Source organism: Sardina pilchardus, chromosome 19, assembly GCF_963854185.1.
Source record: "Sardina pilchardus chromosome 19, fSarPil1.1, whole genome shotgun sequence".
Lineage (NCBI taxonomy): Eukaryota > Metazoa > Chordata > Actinopteri > Clupeiformes > Clupeidae > Sardina > Sardina pilchardus.
The window spans coordinates 9,205,490-9,225,194 of NC_085012.1; the positions used below are offsets into that span (position 1 = coordinate 9,205,490).

Below are 19,705 nucleotides of genomic sequence, written 5' to 3' on the forward strand. Positions count from 1 at the left end.
TGTATCATTACAGCAGATCTCTCTTTTTTTCCCCCCTCCGCGCCGTGTCAGAACGGTGTCACTTGGAGGCGTGCCTCCACACACCAAAACTATAGCCCGCTGAATAGCAATCGCCGTCCGCACACCAACAACGCTCAAGTGCTTGCATAAGGCCATAAACGCATGCAAAAAAAAGAGTGCAGAAAAGAGGAGGGAGAGAGGTGGAGATGCAGCGAGAGAGGAGGAGGAGGAGGAGGAGGTGGAGATGCAGAGAGAGAGAGAGAGAGAGGAGGAGGAGGAGGAGGAGGAGGTGGAGATGCAGAGAGAGGAGGAGGAGGAGGAGAAGAACAGAGAAGAGAGTCCCTGAACCTCAGGAAGCATTCTTCTGTATTCCAGCCTCGCTTGACCCCTCCTCTCATGGCAGGAGAATAAACCTTGCCGATAACCGACTCTTTCTCTAATTCTCTCATTCTCTCTCTCTCTCTGCCTCTCTCTCTCTCTCTCTCTCTCTCTCTCTCTCTCTCTCTGCCTCTCTCTCTGTCTCTCTCTCTCTCTCTATTTCCCTCTCTCTCTCTCTCTCCCTGCCCCAGCTGAGCTGTATGTACGAGAGTGAAGAGTTAGCTGCCTTTCAGGACCTCAGAATACCAAAAGAGCATATCAAAATGCTGAATTATGCATCTTGAGCACAGCGGGGGCCTGTAGCGATCGCCGATATTGGCAGCGAAGGCATTTTCCCTCCCTACTTCATTTTCCTGTAAAGTGCAGAGAAGAAGATGAAAAAAAAAAACATCCACATGTTGAAGAGCTATAGCCATTGTAATGTTACTGTGAGACTCTGAGTTGGCTGCTTCTTTTGGACAAAGCCGCTTTAATCAGCCAGATACAGGCACCGATCTCAGAGCTATAAAAGAATTGAGGGAAGACTAGCGGTAATTTCTGTTTGTCCGGGTGTGTTTGTTTGTTATGAAGCCTTGTGTATGTGTAGTCTTTCTTTTGGGCCCGTACTGTGATCTTTCTCTCGGTGAGACAGAAAATGGGGGAGCTCCATCTTGTATCCCCTGCCTATTGTTCTGTTTTGTATTTATCTTTTAATGGTTCAGATGCAATGCCGTTGCGCCATCAAAGAGAAAGGTGAACCGATGACATTTTGCAAATGTCAGAATTATCTTAACGATTATACGACTCTATAGTAGCTCAGCGGAGATGCATTCGCATGGGCGCCTTCACAACCGTATTGAACTGGGATGTGGGATTTACAGTGTAAATAGATTCCTTATCAGCTGACTGTGCGATGCGAAGAAAACCAGAGGAAGGTGATTGTACTAGGTGTATGGCTTCCACTGTAGTGGTTCATAGTTACGGTTTCATACAGACATAGACATTTAAGGAGGACAGAGAGAGAGAAGGGGGGGGGGAGAAAGAGGTAGTATGTATTCAAAGACAAAACAAATATTCATGAATAACATGAGAGTGTCTAATTTATTATCTTTTATACAACTCAAAAGCACACTAAATTAGATATACCAACACTGACTTGGAATGACGTGAGACCTTTTCTCATTTTACAGCATTTTATAATGTCACAACGAGAGCAGATTCCAAGCAGATTTTACGGCCAACTCTGCATCCGTGATCTGTGTGCACGTCCGCGTTGGAGTATAAGCACGGCCTTCCTGCCTCTTACCCTGAGGGAAGCGTTGGGACAGAGGATTGGAGTCACGGGAGGGGGAGGGGAAGTGGTCACTGTAGTGATCTTTGGTGCTGCATGCATTTCCTTCCCCCCCCAATCCCCCAGTGTGTTTGTGTGATTCTCCTCGGGCTTTTATGATCCCGGCCAAATCCTGGGCAGTCGATGTCCATGGCTACCCCCCCGTCCCCCCCGTCCCCCCCTCCTCTTTTTTTTCTGTCTGTCTTTCTTTCTTTCTTCTTCCTCCTCTTTTTCTGCTTCTTCCAGCCTGCATCTCTGCCTGTGTGTTTGGAATAATTCATCAAAGTTGCCGGCCCTTACGTGTGCTGCTTGCCAAAAACAGAGCCGGGGCTGATTGACCCGAGCCCCGGCGCTTCAACCGACGGGGGCCCACCGCGCTCCTCTCTGATTGGCCCCCGAACGGCGAGCCGGCCACCGAGCCGCCGGTACAGTAGCGGGCCGGGCCGAGCCGGGCCGGGCTAAGGAAACCCTGGAGAGGCGCTCTTTTGTGCCGGCCATGGATGTGGCCAGCCCTTCAAACGAGGGGCGGCGCGTCGTGAAGGACATAACAAAAACAAGGAGGGCTGGAGAGCCGGAGCTCAGAGGACGAACTGCTGCCACGCATTGGTTATATGTGTGTGTGTGTGTGTGTGTGTGTGTGTGTGTGTGTGTGTGTGTGTGTGTGTGTGTGTGTGTGTGTGTGTGCGTGCGTGTGCGTGTGTCGTCCCCTTAGAATTATAAGGTTGTGTTTGACATTTCTGGCAAAATTGAGTTGTTGATATATTCTTATTCTGTGGCAACTTCATAAGGTGAGGGGAGGTGATTCAGTTGTATGCATTTTTAGACATTATCTAAAGAGGCTTGTTCAGCTTATCAAGATATCTCTATAGAATTCTAAAACTAGAAGCCCAATACCTCAGAACTACTCAGAATGAAGATAGAACCTTATAATTCTAATTCTGTGTGTCTGTGTGTCTGTGTGTCTATGTGTCTGTGTGTCTGTGTGTGTGTGTGTGTGTGTGTGTGTGTGTGTGTGTTGTCACGGTGCTATTGAGACCTCAGCTAATCGGGCAGATGCTGTTGCATCTCAGAGATGTCCGTTTAAGGCGCCCTGTCCATCTGTCAGTTCTTCAGCTCTTGGTGCTAATACAACATTTCAATAGGACCTCTCTGTGTTTATTCATACTGCAGTCTCTCTCTCTCTCTCTCTCTCTCTCTCTCTCTCTTTCTCTCTCTCTATCCCCCTCTCCCTGCCTCTCTCTCTCTCTCTCTCTCTCTCTCTCTCTCTCTCTCTCTCTCTCTCTCTCTCCTTCTCTCCCTCAGCAGAAAGCAGTTGTGACTCTCATGCTATCGGGCTGGCAGGATTTACACTTGAGTGTCAGCTGACATACTGCCATCGCCCCCCCAGCCATCCCCTGTGCTAAGGAGGCTGTAATTCATGTCTGTAGATTACACTGGCTTTAGGTGTCAGGAATTGCATTTCTTTCCCTCCCCACTCTCCCCTCCCGGGTCGGCGCGCGGGATAGGGTTAGCCAAGATAAGCCCGTCGCTCAGATTGGAGCCGAGGAAACCGAATCTCCCCGACCGGTTGGCGGAGGCTGCCCCCGAAATCCATATCACCTGAATGACCCGGCGAACGGCTGAGATTAATGTATTAAACTTGGTGGCTGCCAGGTCCTAACATGGCGCCCTGTGTGTCGTATGTCAACTCTACTGTCTTATTTCACCAATGAGACGCGGAAAAAAAACAAAAAACCAAGACGGTCTGTATTCACCACACAGGGTTATGTGGTATTTATGTGCATAAGAAAAATGTTGGGCTCGGTTTAAGATCTGCAGGGTTTTTTTAACTCCTCCAGACGAGACTTATTTGATGAGTCTGCCCTCAAAGGTAATTAGTTTAGCTGTTGAAATACAAACTCCTGTATTGATAAGACCCATTAATCTTGAGGAAGGAATCAGTATCTCTCTCTGTTTGTGTGTGTGTGTGTGTGTGTGTGAGTGTGTATGTATGTGTGTGTGTTTCTGTTGCTGTGTATTTGTGCCCGTGTTTGTTTCATCTCCCCCGGATACAGTTGCAGAGACTTTGGAGAAATTACAAACGAGATTAAGTTAATCAATTTTAAAGACGACATGAGGAAATGAACTGTGCGCTTGTTTGGATGTCTTTTTCACTTGTCCTCCTGAGCATCCTATCTGCCGCTGGACTTCGTACGTTCGTACGCTCCTCCAGAACGACGTTTTACCAATGCCGAGTCTGTTTCCGCCTGACACAAACGTAAGGGGCTGTTGTTGTCGTGTGTGTCCAATGTGTCTATCTGTGTGTCTGCAGTCTCTGCGCCCAAGCCTGTAGTGGCTACAGAGCTGAATGAGGATAGACAATGTCTGGCACTGATCAATGGGGAGCAAAGGCTGGCAGCTAAATGAGGTTAAATCTAATGTGATAAACTGCTCCATCTGTCAGTGCAATTGGAGTGGAGGTTTAAATTCATTCAGGACATTGAGACCCAGGTAAATAAATGAGGGGTGTAAAGTTAGAAGGCATGCATCTCCCTGGAGCCGGAAACGCTATGCTTATGAAGGAGAGCACACATGGTTCCTCTGCAAAAGAGATGGAGGAGGACCTTTTTAACTCCCGAGATATGAAGTGCGTCTATAAGCAGAGGTGACCTGTGTGATATAAGACTGAACACGAAGGCATGAGTAACTGCTTTTACCACTAATGCGTGAGGCTTTAAGGTCACCGGTCACCGCTTTTAAAATCAGAAAAAAAAAAAAAAAGAGAGAAAAGCCAAGACGGTGTCGTGACTCAGAGATGTAAACTTGGTGCCCTTTCCTCAGTCAAAGGTTTTGGTTTTTACCTTCTTGCAGGAAATGCCATACGACCCATAGCCCTGCGGGCGGTGTCGGCCATCGCCAAAGCTCTCCCCGGCTTCCCCATCCTGGCCACGGGAGGCATCGACTCCGCCGAATCAGGGCTGCAGTTCCTCCATGCCGGAGCATCTGTCCTGCAGGTGAGAGAGAAGCACTGGTTAGAAAGGTTAGCGTGGCTTGCAGTAGTGTTGTAAGCCAGTTAAAGATGCAATTTGTAATTCTGGCAAACCTCTGTTGGTATTTGAACGTCTTTGTACACTGTCATGTCTGTGTAAATGGGAAACAAACACCAGGGGTTTTGAGCTCACATACAGAGAACCATGAAGAGTGGATCACTGAGTCAGACCAAAAAAAGTGCACTGCAATAGAATTGTGGTACTGCCCCTTTAATAAATGGAGTTATTTCATATTGAATATAGTCGACACGTTACAGTGAGCCCTTTACATAAGATGAGGCTGGGAGATGTTATAGTCTCACTGTAGAGAACGACTTACGATGGAGAAGAGTTACTTTTGTTGCCCAGAATACTGAATCCCAGTTGAACCATCCTTTCCTTTGCCAGTTGAGCAAGTTCATGCTTGTAGCTTTTTTTTTACTATTTGCATGTCGGGAAGTTTTAATTGAAAAAGTTTGAAATAATGTAGACATTTTCCAATGTTCAATATTTAGACTGAGAGAGTGTTTCAAGCGTCACATACCCACAATGCACTGTGTCAATGGGAATAATCAGTTTGGAAATCAGCATGCAAATTGAATCGCTATCGGTGAATAAATACATCCACTATTTTTAACATGATTTAATGTTTTGGTAATTCGGTCCTTCTACCTGCCTGTTAGTCAAAACTCTTGGGATCTGACTGTTTTTATTCTGGTGCATCCTGAGATTTGTCTGTTGAATTAATAGGAGAAATTAATTACGGAATAAATAATGAGTTCTCAGTTGAATCATAATTCCTTCAATTATGGATGCTCTCCCTTGAAACGCCTCAATTTCTGGTTCCGTCTTACAAAATATAATCATTTTCACTAATGTTTTCTTTCCATTGTAGTTTCTTAGGGTTCTTGAAAGGTTTTGCTCCTTTGATGCAATTCAGCTGAGTAATTATAGAATGATAATGATAATGGTTTACATGTTAAGCAGAAGATCATAATTAAAATTTCAAGGCTCAGCTCTGGCATTTTCATATTGTGTCAAAATCTCAAAATGAGGAATGTTTGTCCTCCGTGGGAATATTCAGGGTTTCGTGCTGTTGACACCCAGAGAAAGTGAAGACAGTATCATGGTTGATCAGAAAAGTACCCACGGACGTAATAATGGCTGTACTTGTCTGGCAACTTCGGAAAAATGCCGTTGCCATAATTTCAGAGTGGACACATTAAGTCAAGGCACCAGCACAATGTGCCAAAATGAGGCGAGTCAGTGATCTACAATACATGTGGAATTAGCGGCGTTTTTTTTTTTTTTTTCCTGGACTGAAATCAATGTGTCTTGTCGTCTGAAATGCGACCAAAATGGTGGTCATTGAAAGAGGAGAATCATGGGGAAGGCTGTTCTGATATTGGGGAAGCATGCCTCATTGTTTTGAGAGAGCCCTCAACGATTTACCTAGACATCAGATTCATTCTTTGCAGAACAAACAATATGATTGGGCCCATTCAAACAGCACATAGAGCCATTCCCCCCCCAAACAGGGGATCTGAGTCATTCGCTCAGTACGAGAGCGATGCGGAAACAAGACTCCTTTCAAACGCTTAACCGTCAGGTGCACTGATTTGGCATAATGGGTGCTTGCAGCTGTTCCCACCTGACACCAAGATAACCCAGCTCTTTTATATCTACATGTACAGAAGCAGCATCTAAGGAATCCAGTCCATTTATTTATTTTATTTTATTTTTAATAGCGGTGTTTCTTTCCCCGTGCGTCACACTTGTCTTGTAAGTATCCGTACTGTCAAAGGCCCGTGTCGGTGAGAGCTAATGTGGAACAACGTCTCCAGCGCCAGATCCTGCAGGAGAGCTAATGCCATCCACTCGCCGATCAATACCCTGTAGTTAATTCATTACCGAAAACATTTGTTTGCAGTCACCCCGAAGGGTCTCTCTCTCCCTTTCTCTTTCTCTCTCTCTCTCTCTCTCTCTCTCTCTCTCTCTCTCTCTCTCTCTCTCTCTCTCTCTCTCTTTCTCTCTCTCTCTTTCCCCTTCTCTCTTTCTCTCTCTCTCTCTTTCTCTCTCTCTCTCTCTTTCTCTCTCTCTCTTTCCCCTTCTCTCTTTCTCTCTCTCTCTCTCTCTCTCTTTCTCTCTCTCTCTTTCCCCTCTCTCTCTCTCTCTCTCTCTCTCTCTCTCTCTCTCTCTCTCTCTCTCTCTCTCTCTCTCTCTCTCTCTCTCTCTCTCTCGCCTTCTCTTTCTCTCTCTTTCCCTCTGCCTCACTACCTCCCTCCCACCACCCTGAATCGAATGACTTCTCTCTCTCTCTCTCGTCTCTCCGCCATGTCTCTGACTGTGTATGATGTCTCACTCCAGTGGCTCTCATTGTCTCAATGTGGACAGAGAAACGGGACATAATGGTTAATGCTGTGTCTTATTTATAATGAGCGTTTTTTGGGGTAGGGTTTTGTGGTGTGGAAAGGATTTCAGAAAAAAAAAATGAAAAAAAATAATTCATAACATGGTTGTAAAATTGCCTCACTTAAAGCCACTGGCTGAGATTTGGAGTGCATTTTCATTGGCAGGCCTTTTGGGGAAGCAATGGAGCCATATTTCACTAATGGCTGAGCTAGTTCAATCTTAATGATCCCGGGTGCAATTTCTATCTTTCCCAGTGCATGTAAACAGTGGCAAGGCGCAATAAAGGAGTCATCATTAGGTAGATGTAATGATTTGTGTGCCCAAGAAAACACCAGGAATCAGTCACTCGTTTTAAAAAGCCTGAGAAGGCGACAGAGGGTGAGGAATGACAAAAAGAAAAAAAGACACGAAAAAGGAAAAGAAAAGAAAATGATTTTTAACAAGCTTCCAATTTGAGTGCCTCCGTGCTATTGATTTGAGTAGCTTGGTATATTTTTGTGCATAGAAAAAAAAGGGTAAAGGTTCCTCTCATTTAAACGTCTGAGTGTAGTCTATCCACAATGAGAATTGCCCATATTTATTGACTTGTAAAATGTGCTTGCTTCTGCTTCAACTCTTCCCAAGTCCCAGTTAGCTCACCTGAGCTTCAAGGCAAAATATCAGTGGGTTGTATCCCCTGGCTTATTGGTCATATCGCTCAAATCGAAAGGACGCGAGGTTCATACATAGTCAACGTAGCATTTAGATGCCAGGCCAAATTAATCTTCCTCCCTCGATTTTTTGAAAAGAGGAGTGTTCAGCTAAATGCCAGAATTTTTATCACTGAAAATAAAAGAACAGAGAGACAGAGAGCGAGAGCGAGACAGAGAGACATGAATGAAGAGAGAAAGGGAGAAGAGGAGAGAGAGAGAGAGCGAGGGACTAGGGAATCTAAAAGCATTTGAGATCGCAGAAGGAGTTGAAATCAATGCCCAGCCGCAGTTTTTCTGTGCAGATAAAAAGGACCTGCTGTCTCAATTGCCTGGAAACTACTTAGAAATTCTCACTTCGATTTATTTCAGGAGTCGGCTGCATTAGTGCTAAATGCTCCATGGCTGGGCAGTGCATCTTTGATGTTCGGAAGCAAATGAAAAGCGCTAATGGACATTCTCCTGCTCACCACACAACAAGCTTATGATTTTACAGTGTAGACCTAGGGCAAGAGGAACTCTCTCTCTCTCTCTCTCTGTATGTCTGTGTGTGTATGGGTGAGTGTGTGTTTCTTATTTAGTTATTTTTTTTAGTTATTTATTGCCAATGTGTGCCATTGCAATTCCAATCCGCTTGCTGTCGGCCAGACTCGTGTCACAGTGCACATTTCATGAGCATCACCCGATCGGCTCTCCCCAACGTTGTTGTCTCTGAGCGCCAGCCAGCGCTGTGTGGAGTCCAACCGCAGAGCAGAGCTGAGCAGAGCAGAGCTGAGCTGTTGTGTTCATTGCGATTCATGAAGGTGCGCCATTCTTTCTCATATTTCTCCCCCCTTCCACCCATCCCCCAGCCTCATTAGCAGCCATATCAAATGTGTTGTGCTACTTTTGATCTGACGAACCTGTACAGGCCTGCCAGGTATGTGTTCATTAGTGGACAGAGACATAGGGTTCAGCACCTAGAGGAGAGCGCAGGGGTCATTCGCAGCAGTCTGTGTGTGTGTGTGTGTGTGTGTGTGTGTGTGTGTCTCCCTCAGAGAGACACATTATTTGTGGCCAGTATTCAAATCAATCCATGTTTTTTTTTTCTCTCTTCTCATCGTAATATGAAGACTGTGTTGCTCATCCAGGCTTATCTGTGCTATTAGTCCCTGTTGTGCGTGTGTAAGTTAGTCGTTAATGTGCGTGTCCAGCATTTGATGGGGTTATGCTATCAAATTGTATCTGGCACTGTTTGTCCTTGCAGTCTGATATGCAGAGTACAACTCCTCAACCCACGATCGCACACACACACGCGCACACACACACACACACACACGCGCACACACACACACACACACACACACACACACACACACACACACACACACACACACACACACACACACACACACATACACACACACACATACACGCACACACACACACACACACACACACACACACACACATACACACACACACACACACTCGCACCCGCCTTCCGCAACAGTGCAGAGTAACAAGTTTTATGCAAATGAGAATCCTAATGAAAACATATCTGGAAGCAGGAGCCGGCTAGAATAAATGTCCCCATTTTCCCAGCATGGGGTATTCTGCCTGCGATTTAATTTTTAAATACACAAATGACACAGCACTGCTTACAGTTCTTCCCTCTCCCCACTCACTCACTCACACACACACACACACACACACACACACACACACACACACACACACACACACACACACACACACACACACACACACACACACACACACACCACACACACACACACAGGCACACATGCAGAAGAAATCCTTTGTTGTGACTTTTGTAGATACGTTGAGCATTATAACCGATAATCCTGATTAAACATTGTGAAGAGAGAGAGAAAAGAAGTGGTCATATGAATGTAACGATATGAAGCCGCGTGTTTGTGAAGACGCCGCCACCGCATCGACTGGCTGAGACTGCCGGCAGTGATTAGCATTAGCTGTAGCATGCTGTGTGTGTGTGTGTGTGTGTGTGTGTGTGTGTTTTAAACACGCTAATCCCCCAGAGGCTCAGCCTTCAGTTGGCACAGGCCGGTGTCAGCTCAGAGATGCCTCGGGCCGATAGCGCCGCCTCTTATCTCCCGACGCGGAGAACTCAGGGTGGGCTGCTGTTGGAGTAGCACCAGAGAGGTGCACACACACACACACATACGCACACACACACACACACACACACACACACACACACACACACATACGCACACACACACACACACACACACACACACACACCTAAACACACACACATACACACACACACACACACACACACACTCACAGATAAACACAGACACACACATGCACACACACACATGCACACACACACACGCACACACACGCACGCACGCACGCACGCACAGAACCACACACACACACACACACACACACACACACACACACAGAACCACACACACACACACACACACACCTAAACACACACACACACACACACACACACACACACACACACACACACACACATACACACACACACAGAGTCTCACCCACAAAGGACAGGGGGTCCCCTGGTGCGCCATGCTCATGAGACAGCACTCCCTGAAAAAAACAATCGAAGTGCTTTGATGGCGCTCATCACTGAGCCCAATCTAAATCTGGTTAAGCACTGGACTGTGGATGGATGGAGACCTTTTTTTCTGACGGGGGAGTGAAATGGTTTCTTCAGTTCTCTGTTTGTGACTGAATTCAGAATGCATTTCATGTGGACGCTATTGGGAATGTTGTTTTGAGGTTGTCAACTTTGTTAGTTTTGAAATTCAGATTCACTCATATCTCTGTACGTTCTCAACTCATCTCTCTCTCTCTCTCCCTCTCTCTCTGTGTGTGTGTTTGTGTGTGTATGTGTGCGTGTGTGTGTGTGTGTGTGTGTGTCTGTGTGTGTCTGTGTGTCTGTGTGTCTGTGTCTGTGTGTGTGCGTGCATGCGTGCGTGCATGGCCTTGTCCTTCTTCCCCTGTGCCAGGTGTGCAGCGCTATACAAAACCAGGACTTCACCCTCATCGAGGACTACTGCCTGGGCCTGAAGACTCTGCTCTACCTGAGGAGCCTTGAGCAGCTGCAGGACTGGGATGGCCAGTCCCCACCGACCGCCCGCCACCAGAAGGGCAAGCCTGTCCCCCGCCTGGAGGACCTCGTGGGCAAGGTGAGTGACCTCAGCATCCCGACCGCCTCGCCCCCGCTCGATGGTGTTTTGAGCCCCCAACGTCGTCTTCCAGGCAGCGCTGCCACTGTTGACTTAAAGGCACTTAATCCTAACCCTTACATCCTAACCCTAACCCTAAACCCATGCCTAACCCTAGTGCCTTCCAGGCAGCACTGCCTTGAACACAACGTTGGGGGCTCAAAACACCAAGAAAGCCCCCATAATGGCCTATCAGCTGTGCGTAAACATCACTCAGCATGGAGGACCGCAGTGGCCATTAGGCCGTGGAGGCTTTGTGTGTCCTGACCATGGCCCGGTAGACGTCCATTAAACTAACCACATGGTAAACTCCCCCCGCAGACAGCGCAAGGTATTCATTAGCTTTACATTAACATTCTCTGATCTATACTTTCATCTAGCCGTTTCCCCACCATGTTGTTATTATCGGGCTGGAAAAAAAGAGATGTTTCCTAATTGCTTTGCCTTGCTAAATGTGAATGTCTAGGGCCCGGAAGTGGAGGATTTTTTGTTTATCGTTATTATTATTGTTATTATTTATTTTACAGCACAGTAGGAAGCTTTAATTTGCCTTCACAGGACGCAGAGTGCATCCATTGTATGTGTCTTTTATGACTGTACATTTCAGATAGAGAATGTCTGCCAAAGTCTATCGCCTCAATCAAAGCACATTCACACACACACTGCACACTGTGAATCCCCATCAAATAAACAATATGGCACAAAATATTCCACATCCTCCTAGGCAAACTCAAAAGTCTGGAATTGCAGATTGTATTGTGAATGTTTGTTTTGTTGGTGCATGTGTGTTTTTGTGTGTGTGTGTGTGTGTGTGTGTGTGTGTGTGTGTGTGTGTGTGTGTGTGTGTTTAAGTGTTTGTGTGTGTGTGTGTGTGTGTGTGTGTGTGTGTGTGTGTGTGTGTGTGTGTGTGTGTGTGTGTGTGTGTGTGTGTGTAAGTGTAAGTGTGTGTCTATGCATGTGTAGTTTGTGTTTATTACTTTTGTTCAAGTGCCTCCACTCGGCACAATACACTCATACAAGGGCAATAAAGCGGCGTCTGAAAATGAGATTTGACAAAGGCAACTCTTTTGTTGCTCCATGCGGCAGACTACACATGGCAGCTTCACTCCGCCGTTAATCTTTCCCATTTGTGTACGCCGAATATTAGGCAACACACAAATGAGCTCCGAAAACTTCAGTAAACTCTTTTCAAAGAACAGCATTAGATGCATTTTTATCAGATCACAGAGCCCCCCCCCCCCCCCCCCACTCACACACACACACACACACACACACACACACCCATTAATAAACTAGGCGAGCGAAAACGCTTTGAAGCCCGCGCCTCGCTTTCATGACGACGAGCTGGCTGCCACTCCTCGCCACGGCGACGGCAGGACTCGGCGCTGGCAGTGCCGGCGCAACGTAATCGTTTAAATGCTAATGCCCCCACAAGCGCCCGGGTGAAGGAGAGAGAGGAGCAAAGGAGCGGATAGGGGATGGGAGGGGGGGGTGGGGGGGTGGGGGGGTGGAGAGAGGGGGCTGGGGGGGAGGGGGGTCGTATCTGAGAGGTGATAAGTGCGAGTAATTTCCATGCCAACGGGTACATTATTGGCCTAACTTTTCAGCGTGCGGCAACAATAACGACAGCGGCGGCTACAGCAGCGGTAGCAGCAGCAGCAGGCGTCGTTTTGTAGTGGGTGTCTAGCGAGCTCGGGGTTTTGCGGAGGCAGTGGTGCGGGAAAGCCATGTGGTGTCATGTAGAAACATCACGGCAGACATGGAGGCTTGGCCCAGACCTCCCCAGGCACTCCCGCTGTTGCTGCCGCCGCTGCTGCTGCTGCTGCTAGCTTCTCCCCGACATGCACGGATCATGGATATATACAGTGGGGAGAAAAGTCACTCAGCGCACGGGTCACGGGAAGGCTGATGCCTCCAGGGCGATCCGCTGTGTCCCCCAGACCATACATAGAAGAGAGACTCTAGACCCGTTCTAATGTCATATCATTCGTCTAAGACTGTGGGCTAAAATTGCATTTTGGAGCTATGACTGAAATGCTTTGGAGTGCCCTTCAGGTGAACTGTGTGGAAAAGAAAGTGAGTACAGCGAGCGAATGAGTGAGTGAGTGAGTGAGTGAGTGAACTGTAAGTGAATGAGTGAATGAGTGAATGAGTGAATGAGTGAATGAGTGAATGAGTGAGCAAGTGAGTGAGTGAGTGAGTGAGTGAGTGAGTGAGTGAGTGAGTGAGTGAGTGAGTGAGCGAGCGAGTGAGCGAACAAATGGGTGAGTGAATGAGTGAGTGAATGAATGAATGAGTGACAGAGTGGTTTGATTGAGTGAATAAAGCAAGTGCCTTATGATCTGAGCGATTGTATTCACGTGTAACTCACCAGGACAGCTACCTAGTGACGTCGGAAGAGATCAGCGAATGAAGGACTCGATGCATAAGGGTGAACATGTTTACCTGCTCATTTAGGAGGACACCAGCATCAACAGAGGCACTTCAAAGCGCCCGAGTGACAAGGTGTCGATAAAACTGCACACCTGTGTGAGAGGTTGGCGTGCATGACAAGATGGATGGAAAGAGAGAACTAAACTAAACAACTCCCATTAGCTGACAAAGACTTGTGATGTCTGTCAACTGCTTTTGAAGTGAGGAATTCTTTGAATCAAATTGTTTTCAGAATGAAGTAACAAAGGCGAGATGTACTCTGCCTTACACCTTGGTATAATTGGCTCTTGTTCGCCATACATAATACAAACCATGCACAAGGATTTGTCAAGGACTTTTGTTTCAAGCCAAATGTCTTTGAAAAGTGAGAGTCGGTGTATGTGCAGCATAATACCCCCCCCCCCCAAAAAAAAAGATCCAAAAAGAGTCCAGAAATACTAATAAAACAAAGTTTTGTTTAAGTGTAAGACGAGGTACATAAAAGTTTGTGTCTTTGGGGGCTCGCTACTCTGCTAAACACAGATTGTAGCGTGCAGGAGCAGCTCGTGCTCCCTGCTGGCGTGCGCAGAGGGGAGGGGAGCGAAATCTCCAAACCACAGGTGTGCTTTTGGCAGCCAAGATAGTGGCATGCTTCGCTGTCCCAGAGAGACACACTGCAGAGGGTGCGCAGGGTGGCTGAGTAGGAGTGTGTGTGTGTGTGTGTGTGTGTGTGTGTGTGTGTGTCAGTGCGAGGGGGTGCTAACAGCAAGGCCCCCCCCCCCTCCCCTCCAGCAGGGCAGTAACAGGGGCCTGTGCTCCCTACTCCCACTTAGTCCTCTCTGGATCACCACTGCCAGGCGGAGGTGGGGTTGGGGTAGAGGTTGGGGTGTGTGTGTGTGTGTGTGTGTGTGTGTGTGTGGAGGGGTGTGTGTGTGGGGTGGTGGGGGTTGTGGTCTCCCCAGTGGCGAGAAGACAGAGGGCATGTAGTGAGGAGGAAGCGAAGGGAAGGAAAGCAGGTGGGGGTTCTTAAGCAGTGAGTTAGCCGGCTGTGAGGCGCGCTGTAGCCTGGCAGGCATGAGGAGCTAATGAAGCCCTCAGCCAGACAGATCTGGCCCTCGCTGTGGGGGGCTGAAAAGCTACGCTTGTTCTCCCTGTGTGTGTGTGTGTCTGTGTGTGTGTGTGTGTGTGTGTGTGTGTGTGTGTGTGTGTGTGTGTGTGTGTGTGTAGGTGTGGGTGGGTGTGTGTCTGTCACTGTGTGTTTGTGCGTGCTTGTATGTGTGTGTGTGTGTGTGTGTGTGTGTGTGTGTGTGTGTGTATCTGTATGTATGTGTTTGTGTTTATGTGCATACGTTTGTGTTGATTTGGTTATGCTCAGTGTGTTGGGTGCAGGAGGGCTTTTTAAAAGACAGGAATCATCCGCTACCCTCTTGCACAAGGCTGTATTGCAGGTATTACTGCGCCAGCTCTCTACTTTCCGATTATGATGTGAAATCACCATCTCCCATTTTATTGCCTGATACCATGAAATAACAGGTGGCACCGCATTTACAAACGGCACAGCCTCCTGCGCTTCATTTAAATATACATCCCCACCAGGGGATATATAATTAGTGTAATTGGAACTGTTTACACAGAAGTGTGTTTCCGGCGAACCAGAACCAGACTGATAAGGTTCTGGCCAGACTTGGACAAACATATGGGGCATTCGGCGAGGGGGAAAAAAACAGAATGTGAAGATTAAATGTGTTAGATAAAAAAAAAAATGACTAATAGAAACTGTAGTACACTCAGATAAAGGGATTGACAAGCATACAGACGGATACATGTAGACAGAGAGAGAGAGAGAGCGAGTGACAACACATTCATTGATTGATGGGTAGAGGTAGTAATGGGTGGACACAAGACAGAAAAAGATAGAGGCCCACACATCCGCCAACTATTCATATTCAAATGATAACACATTTCCTTTTCTCCATGCTTTGCTAAACCAATGACACTCTGCTCATCAGAGCTTAACACCCACTCATTTTCTCCCCTTTTTTCCTTTCTTTATCGCAATCAGCACGGAAAGCTGCCCGTCCTTAATGTGACACTCCCAATTAAAATGGGCCTTATTTACGGCAGCATATGGAAGCGTTTGGCTATGACGTTCCGAGCCCGGGCAGCGCTAGGCGGGCGGCGCATTAGCGTTAGCGGAGTCATGGCGGGAGGGGAGCGAGCCGTCCCCAGGCCCATTAGGCTGACCGGCCGGAAGATGGACTGTTATTGCCGTCCCTGTCTGCCTTCTCTATGGGATCTTTCATTAGCCCTGCTCATATCTCGCCCCAGAGACTGAGGGCAATGGGCTCTTAGAGCGCTACCTTCTTTTGTTAGCGTATGGCGCCTTTTTAGCCACGGATGCAACAGGGGTTGAAAGTACAAAGGCAAGGCAACGGCAGTGATTTATTTATTTTTCCGTGCGTTTGTGCCTCGACAGTGGAAGAGTATTTTTGTAGGGGGAAAAAAAAGCCCACACATTAGATGCTACGTTCATTTGATCACCCTGGCCTGGACAGAGGAAGTAATTATCTTGGGAGACACCAGTCCATATGATTTAACGATCAGCATCTGAGACCATGACGGGTTGAGGATGTTTACCACTTTGGTTGGTGCGCTGGCACCAGGGGCATGTGACACTTGCTTGGGAGAAGCATAGCCGCTGTGCCACGCGGAAAAGGGCTGCCAAACGCATTAAGAGGCACTCGCCCTCCTTTAATTGCAGATTTGTAGTTTTTTGAAGGGTTGTTGAGAAGTGCCACAAGCTGATGCAGTTTTTTGTTCCCCTGCGCTGATCATTTTGTATCTGCGTTTGAAAAAAGAAAAAGACAAAAAAAAAAAAAAAAAAGCCCGGCGCCGTGCGCTGACAGTATCTCACGTCAGGCGTGTGTTCTCCCCCGTAAATACATTATTTATAAGTCACAGATGTTTTAATGGGTTATTTGTTGCCTCCGTGGAAAACCGCGCCTGATTAGAACTTCGGGAGGAGTAGAGAGCAAGCGAAACACATGGGCAAATCAAACCCGATGACAAGTTTGGTTTTGTTGTCATGTTGTCGTGTTTTCCCTCCCCTCCCCTTCCTCCGTGCTTGTGTAGAAGTGTGTGTGTGTGTGTGTGAGTGTGTGTGTGTGTGTGTGTGTTTGTGTGTGTGTCTAAGAAGAGGAAGGGGGGATGGTGGTAGAAAGAGGAGGAGGAGAAAAAATGCATCCAATTAGTAGAGTTTGGTGTGATTGCTGAAGACGTGAGTTTGGCAGGCTGTTTTTTCTTTTTTTTTTGTGCCGCTGTGTGCCACCCAGCACCTTTCATTAAAGCAGACACAGCTCACCGGCTCTGGCAACTTCTCAATAGAGCGCCGGCTGAGTTATTACACAACAAATAGGCCGCCATCATGCAGAACACAGGGCCCCCACACCCCCCCGCCCCCCCGCCACCACAGGCAGAGCGGACCTTAATGAGGCTAAGTGAGTATCCTCCTGTCTTTGTGCGGCCTGTGTTTGGCCTGCCCTTCCCTGGATAGTCCCTCTACTCCCCCCCCCCACACACACACACACATACACGCTTGATGTTGATGGGCTGCCGAGTCTTAATATACATTTTAATGCTTTGTAATGGCCAGTGAGGAGCAGAATGAGGCTGGGGGACTGCGGCAGGGCGGATTAGGACCCGGCGCCGCTGTCCCAGGTTTAAATTAATGAGGGCTGAAGACTGTGAGATAAATTTAGGTTTTCATATTTAATTATGGCACGCTGCAGTAGTTTAGTGAGGATAAATTGCACAATTATTATGCCTCTGGGTTGTTTATGGGTTTATTTTCTCCTCTTCTTTCCTTTTTTTTCTCCTCCTCGCGTCTTAGACTCATGACCTAAAGTCTTTCCTTAATGGCAATGTGCATTTCGCCAAGCAATAAGCCTTAATGTTTTTATCATATATAGGGGGGAGGTGGGGGGGCTGGCAGTTAAAGACCCCACGGAGGAAGTGGCTGGCAGGAATGTGCCAGGCTGGAGTCCACCGGAGCTTTGAAGCTGCCCGCTTCTGCTTTCAAGTGAATGGCCTTGTGAGCGAGGCTGGCCTTGAGCTTCTCGTTGGGAAAGGGGTAGAAAATGAAATAAAAAATAACACTTGTGGATGAACTCACCAACCCCCCCCCCACACACACACACCCCCTATCACCACCACCCTCCCATCCCCTCCCCTCCCCTCCCAGAGCTGTACCTGCTGCCGTCGGTCTGGATCGAGCTCTTTGATCATCGTTTAAGGGTTCATCAGAGCCGACACCAAATTAATACTTTATTCTGTACACGCGGGGGCCGCGGCAGTGTCAAAAGACATTTAAGGCTGGCGTGCATCTTGCGGTCGACTGATGGTGCATCTTCGGCTCAAAATGGAGAAATTTCAGCGCTTTTTGGTGTGTTATCAGTAACCGATGTTGTGTGAATGGGAAAAGACATGTCTGGGAGTTAGTCCAATGTGAGAGGAATCGCGGTTCATCATCATTATCATTGCACTTACATTGAAGTATTAGTTAAAGGCATTAGCTCAATGCTTCTCTTTCGGTTGGAGCCAAGGAGTTATATAACGTAAATATACCCTACAGGGTGTATTTGGGAGCCAGCCTTATAGGGGGAGCATTTATATCTCATTAAATATTGATCGTGTTTGCAACCGATACATTCTGCAGCACTTAGCTCATTTTCACTACGTCGAGAGTAAACACAATTTTAACAGCATTTTCAACTGCAGTTTTTGAGAGTATCCGGTTTCGGCAGCACCCCGATCCACATGGCTGCTGATGTAGTAATCCAATATGTCACCGCAACACAGGGGATGGGGTGGGTGGGGGTGGGTGGGGTGGGTGGGGTGAGCAGGACGGTTTGCAGGGCCATTCCAGGTCGACCTCACCAAACAGTTGCCACGGTAAAGAACGGCAATTCAATTTCAGTGACCTCAATTTGAACTGAAAACCTGATTTGTTTTTTGGAGACATTAACAAATAACGGTAACGTACGAGTGGGGACCCAGACCCAGAATCCCTCTGAAGTATGGCAGTGTGTGCGTTTTTTATTTATTTATTTATTCCTACCTCCATTGCCATGCAATGTGATAAATGCAAAGTGACATATTGATCCACTCATTCATATATTTTTCTATTGTGGCAGAAAATATCTGCGACAGCAAGCAGATTTTCTCTCCCCGCCGTTACTCTGCTGCCTCTGGCCAACTTTCAGAGGGGCTAAAATGAATTAGCCGGCACACCCCTCCTCCACGCCTCTGAATCCACCATCACACCCCTCCTCCACGCCCCCGAACCCTCCATTGCCCCCCACCCCACCCCACCCACCATCCCCTCCAGGCCCCTGATTGGCTTCCTCAGCAGAGACGCACTGACGTGTCCTGTTGGCGCCGTGCTCAGCTGGCAAAGCCGCTATTTACATAAAGAAGAGGCAGGCAAGCGGACTGCTGCTCCCTCGCCCTGGCCCCACCCCCCCCCCCCCCCGTCACCCCCACCTCAGCGCTCCCCCTCCCTCTCTCCCTCTCTCTCTATTTCTCCCTCTCTCTCTCTCTCCCTCTCTCTCTCCCTCTCTCTCTCTCCCTCCCTCTCTCTCTCTCCCTCCCTCTCTCTCTCTCTCGACGTCTGCGGCCCCCCCAGCCTGGAGACAAACGGCCTGCCAGGCGGAGGGTAATGCCTCTCCTGCGCCCTGGAGCAGCGGTGTGTGCTGAGCTCTCTCTCTCTCTCTCTCTCTCTCTCTCTATCCCTCTATTCCCCTCTCTCTCTCTCTGTTCCTCCCTCTCTCTATCCCTTCCTCTCTCTTTCTTTCTCTCTCTGCGCTGTCATGAATATGGTAATCCGGGGGAAATCACCACGAGCAGGTACTTCTCCACTTAAGCACACGGCAGGAAATGGAGAAAGAGAAAAAAAAGACAGAAGAAGAGAGAGAGTGAGAGAGAGTGAAAACAGATACACCATCCGCCATCAACCATGCTTCTAATGTCACCCCCTCTTTCTCTCACACACACACACACACACAAGTACACACACACTCTGCACCAAGGGGGCCAAACATACCACTCCATCCCGCCACACACACACACACACACAAACACATACAAGCATGCACACTCATCACCCGCCCTAACACCAGCTGTGTGTGACGATAATGGGGTGACTGGGTGCACCCCGACGTCAAATTAGCTCTCTGTGAATCATGGAAGATAGAGAATGACAGAGAG

General features: G+C 47.8%; 1 protein-coding gene across 1 annotated transcript in view; it reads left to right on the plus strand.

Annotated features, from left to right (window-relative positions):
* Window positions 1-19,705, plus strand: part of dpyda.1 (dihydropyrimidine dehydrogenase a, tandem duplicate 1) — a gene marked incomplete in the record, with an annotated part of 173,820 nt that overhangs the window by 147,055 nt on the left and 7,060 nt on the right. The window contains 2 exon segments of the mRNA XM_062520871.1: window positions 4,538-4,680; window positions 10,811-10,990. Of these exon segments, the coding sequence (XP_062376855.1) occupies window positions 4,538-4,680; window positions 10,811-10,990 (323 nt within the window).